General features: G+C 43.1%; 1 protein-coding gene across 1 annotated transcript in view; it reads right to left on the bottom strand.

The window, feature by feature from the left end:
* Positions 1-2957, bottom strand: part of LOC138979639 (opine dehydrogenase-like) — a 6557-nt gene extending 3600 nt beyond the window's left edge. The window contains exons 1-3 of the mRNA XM_070352356.1: positions 2461-2957; positions 760-969; positions 99-374 (exon numbers count right to left, since the gene is read on the bottom strand). Of these exons, the coding sequence (XP_070208457.1) occupies positions 99-374; positions 760-966 (483 nt within the window). The 5' untranslated portion in view covers positions 967-969; positions 2461-2957. The remainder of the gene's footprint in view (positions 1-98; positions 375-759; positions 970-2460) is intronic.
* Between the last annotated feature and the right edge of the window lie 671 nt (positions 2958-3628).

The raw sequence follows: 3628 nt of genomic DNA, 5'->3' as shown, positions 1-3628 counted from the left end.
AAGTTTAATAATGCCGAATTTTCGCCACAACGGTTTATATAAGTTTATCAATCATGATTCTTCTTTAATGAGTCACGCTCAAAACGAAATGCACATACCTTTCTCCCAAATTCCGCGAGCCGACAAGCCCAAGGCAGAGACTCATAATCCAAAATGGTGCATGACCTTGCTTTGTCCTTCAAAATGTCCAAACACTGAAACTCGAATCCCGGTTGCCCTGGTAACCCAATGATTGACATATTTTCTTTGACGTATGGAGCGATGGCTTCGAAGTACTGTTTGTGTGCAAATGCTGGAACGCAGAATATGATGACGTCAGCATTTTGCGTAGCTTGGCCTGCATCTTTCGTTATGACCGCTGGTTTTGCTTTGATCTGCAATTTTTTTTAAAGATAGATACACAAAATTATTAACAAATAACTTCGAATTATTCTGAGTTAGTCTTGATAATAAAGGATTTCTTTTGTTCTTAACAATATTTGTCTCACAAGCTGTCGTCTTTTTCTTTCGATTTTAAAAGTTCGGATTCCTACCTGTACACCCGGCACGCAAAATAAATCCATTGAAAAATGGTCGCTATCTATGAAGAGCACCTTGGGTGTTCAAACGAAAGGGTATTGGTATTGTATGCAAACGCACGGCGTTGTCTGTGATCAGAAACTTAGGGATGCTTTACGGGAGGCGGAAGGGGGCTTTCAGACGTGGTTTGGGAGGTTATTAATTATATCCACTCTTTGACATCAGACAGTGTTAACGAACCTCTTCGACTGTCCGATCTGGGTTGTTTCTGGCAATGATGAGATCACCCTGTTTCATTTTCTCCGTCCACACAACAGCCTCGTCTTGGTACAGGGTCAGGACTTGCACTTCCGTTCGCGCATGCGCAGCGGCAAGTCCAGCCATGACGTGCGCTCCATTTCCGCCGCCACAAATACAGATCTTGATTTTCTCTTCCATTTTGACCATCAGCTGTTGAACAAGAAAAGGTATGAAAATCATGCCAGGCTAAGAAAACTATTCTTAGCATATATAACCACTTTATGTCCCAAATGGCGACAGAAAAATTAAGTTAGTATAGCATAGAAAACTATGGTAGAAACACCTGTTTCAAATTAGCTTTCAAATTAGTTACCTATGTTCAAGTATTGATTGATTGATTGATTGACTGGTTGACTTGGTTAAGTCAATGAGTGAATGAATGAAGAGTAAGCGAGTAACTCGTTGAGTGAATAAGTTGGTGCATTAGTGGGATGGTGGCGGGTGAGTGGGATGGTGGGTGTGCCGGGGGATGGTGGGTGAGGGGGATGGTGGGTGAGTGGGTGTGTGTATTTGCAAGTGTGTTAGCAAGCGAGTGAATTACTTAGTAGCACAGTGATAAGTAAGTACAGTGAATGGATGATTGTGTGATAGATTGAAAGAATGAGTGAGTGAGCTGGAGAATGAGTGAGCTGGTGAATGAGTGAGTGAGTGAGCTGATGAATGAGTGAGTGAGTGAGTTGGTGAGTGAGTGAGTGAGTGAGCTGATGAATGAGTGAGTGAGTGAGCTGGTGAATGAGTGAGTGAGTGAGCTGGTGAATGAGTGAGTGAGTGAGCTGGTGAATGAGTGAGTGAGTGAGTGAGTGAGCTGATGAATGAGTGAGTGAGTGAGCTGATGAATGAGTGAGTGAGTGAGCTGGTGAATGAGTGAGCTGGTGAATGAGTGAGTGAGTGAGCTGATGAATGAGTTAGTGAGTGAGCTGTTGAATGAGTGAGTGAGTGAGCTGGTGAATGAGTGAGTGAGTGAGCTGGTGAATGAGTGAGTGATTGAGCTGATGAATGAGTGAGTGAGTGAGTGAGTGAGTGAGTGAGTGAGTGAGTGAGTGAGTGAGTGAGTGAGTGAGCTGGTGAATGAGTGAGTGAGTGAAGGAAATAGCAACTGAATAAGTGAGTAACTGAACGAATGGGTAGTTTCTGGCAAACATGCTTGTTTAAAACGCTTTCCTGTTACGCAAATAGCAGATGGTTTTTACACATTCCGCTAGAAGAAAAACAAATTGTTTAGGGGTTGGGGGGTCGAATCAAGTCCAGTGCATCTAGGCCCTATAACCATTATTACCGACAAGCGCCTGTGGCCAGCGAGAGTAGTTTATGTTATTGATCCAGAGAGTTCTGTTGTCTTCATGCATTTACAGCTGGTGGTTCTTTGAGTCGCATGACAAACGAAGCTTTCACTGCCAGGTTATAATATGAGAGAGGGAAAGAGAGAGGAGAGAGAGAGAGAGAGAGAGAGAGAGAGAGAGAGAGAGAGAGAGAGAGAGAGAGAGAGAGGACAATGAGAGAGAGAGACAATGAGAGAGATAGATAGAAGAGAGAGAGAGAGAGAGAGAGAGAGAGAGAGAGAGAGTCAGACAGACAGACGGAGAGACAGACAGAAAGGGGCGGACTGAGAAACAGAGACAGAGAGAGTGAGAGTTCACTCACCAGTTACAAACTCTGCAATTCAGTGTTGGTTATGTTCACATAACTCGAACTGAATCGATGCACAACTGCAGAGACTCCCTGTTCGGTGATCACGACTCTAACTTCAAAATCACCTTACATTCTCCGTTCTGAAGCTGTGGATATCCTTTCAAATTCACACTGTGGCAGACCGACTCACAATGGCCTCATGTGCAGTGAATGTTTTTGCGCCGCAAACACTGATGGGAAAGCCTATTCGCACTGCCGGTCTGACGTCTTAGCGGCAAAACACAGCCAATATTTCTTCACTGACTGTCTTTTCGTTTGACTATCACTTTTCAAGGTCAAGTTTAGGCCAAAATAATGCAGCCTCTTTTCCAAAGCACACACAACCACAGGCCGAAGACTTGATAATACTTGAACTACAATACATCGCACAAGCTCCGGTTCAAGCCCAACAGTTTCATTACTGTTCTTGTTATTCACTTTCAAGGTCAAAAGTATATGACAAAATATTATGCACCCTCATTTTCAAAGCAAAGTACACTCACGGATCTAAGCCTGTTTATCCATACGCCACAGCAGAATGAATTTAAAGGCACAGTAAGCCTCCCGTAAACCACCACAGATACGGTCAGGCTTTTATACACAGTACAAACACCCTTTCATTTAAACACTCACCGATTGAGAACATCCTAGGTGCCCTCCGTAAAGAGCGAACAATTTTCAAAGATTTTATTTTTGCGTGGTTTATCTTGCCCCTGAGCCATCGTGAACCCGTGTGATCCAGTTTCCCTTTTTCACAATGTAGTCGTCAGTTAGTAATTTGAATGCGACACGATGTGAGCTTATCTACAATAGCACGTTTTTATGCACGAAACAAACGGCTGTGGTTCACAAGAACTCTAGCGATGGCTTTTGACTGTTGAGAGGAACGGCGATATGCATAAACCGTCGTCTGCTACGACCCTGCTTCCGGGCTTTTCTTTTTTCAAACTTTCACCACTTCGAATTGTACTGATCTTGTCTTGATGAAAAAGAATTCTTTTATGATTAAAGAATGTTTGTGTAACAAGCTGTCAATTTATTATTTAGATTTTAAAAGTTAGGTCTAGCGCAAAAACGCACCACGGTCCAAAAACATTCTGATAATCATCGATCCACGGCTATGGCCAGTTTACATCGATAG

This window comes from Littorina saxatilis, linkage group LG11 (genome assembly GCF_037325665.1).
Source record: "Littorina saxatilis isolate snail1 linkage group LG11, US_GU_Lsax_2.0, whole genome shotgun sequence".
Taxonomy (NCBI): Eukaryota; Metazoa; Mollusca; class Gastropoda; order Littorinimorpha; family Littorinidae; genus Littorina; species Littorina saxatilis.
This window is presented reverse-complemented; position numbering and strand designations above follow the sequence as displayed.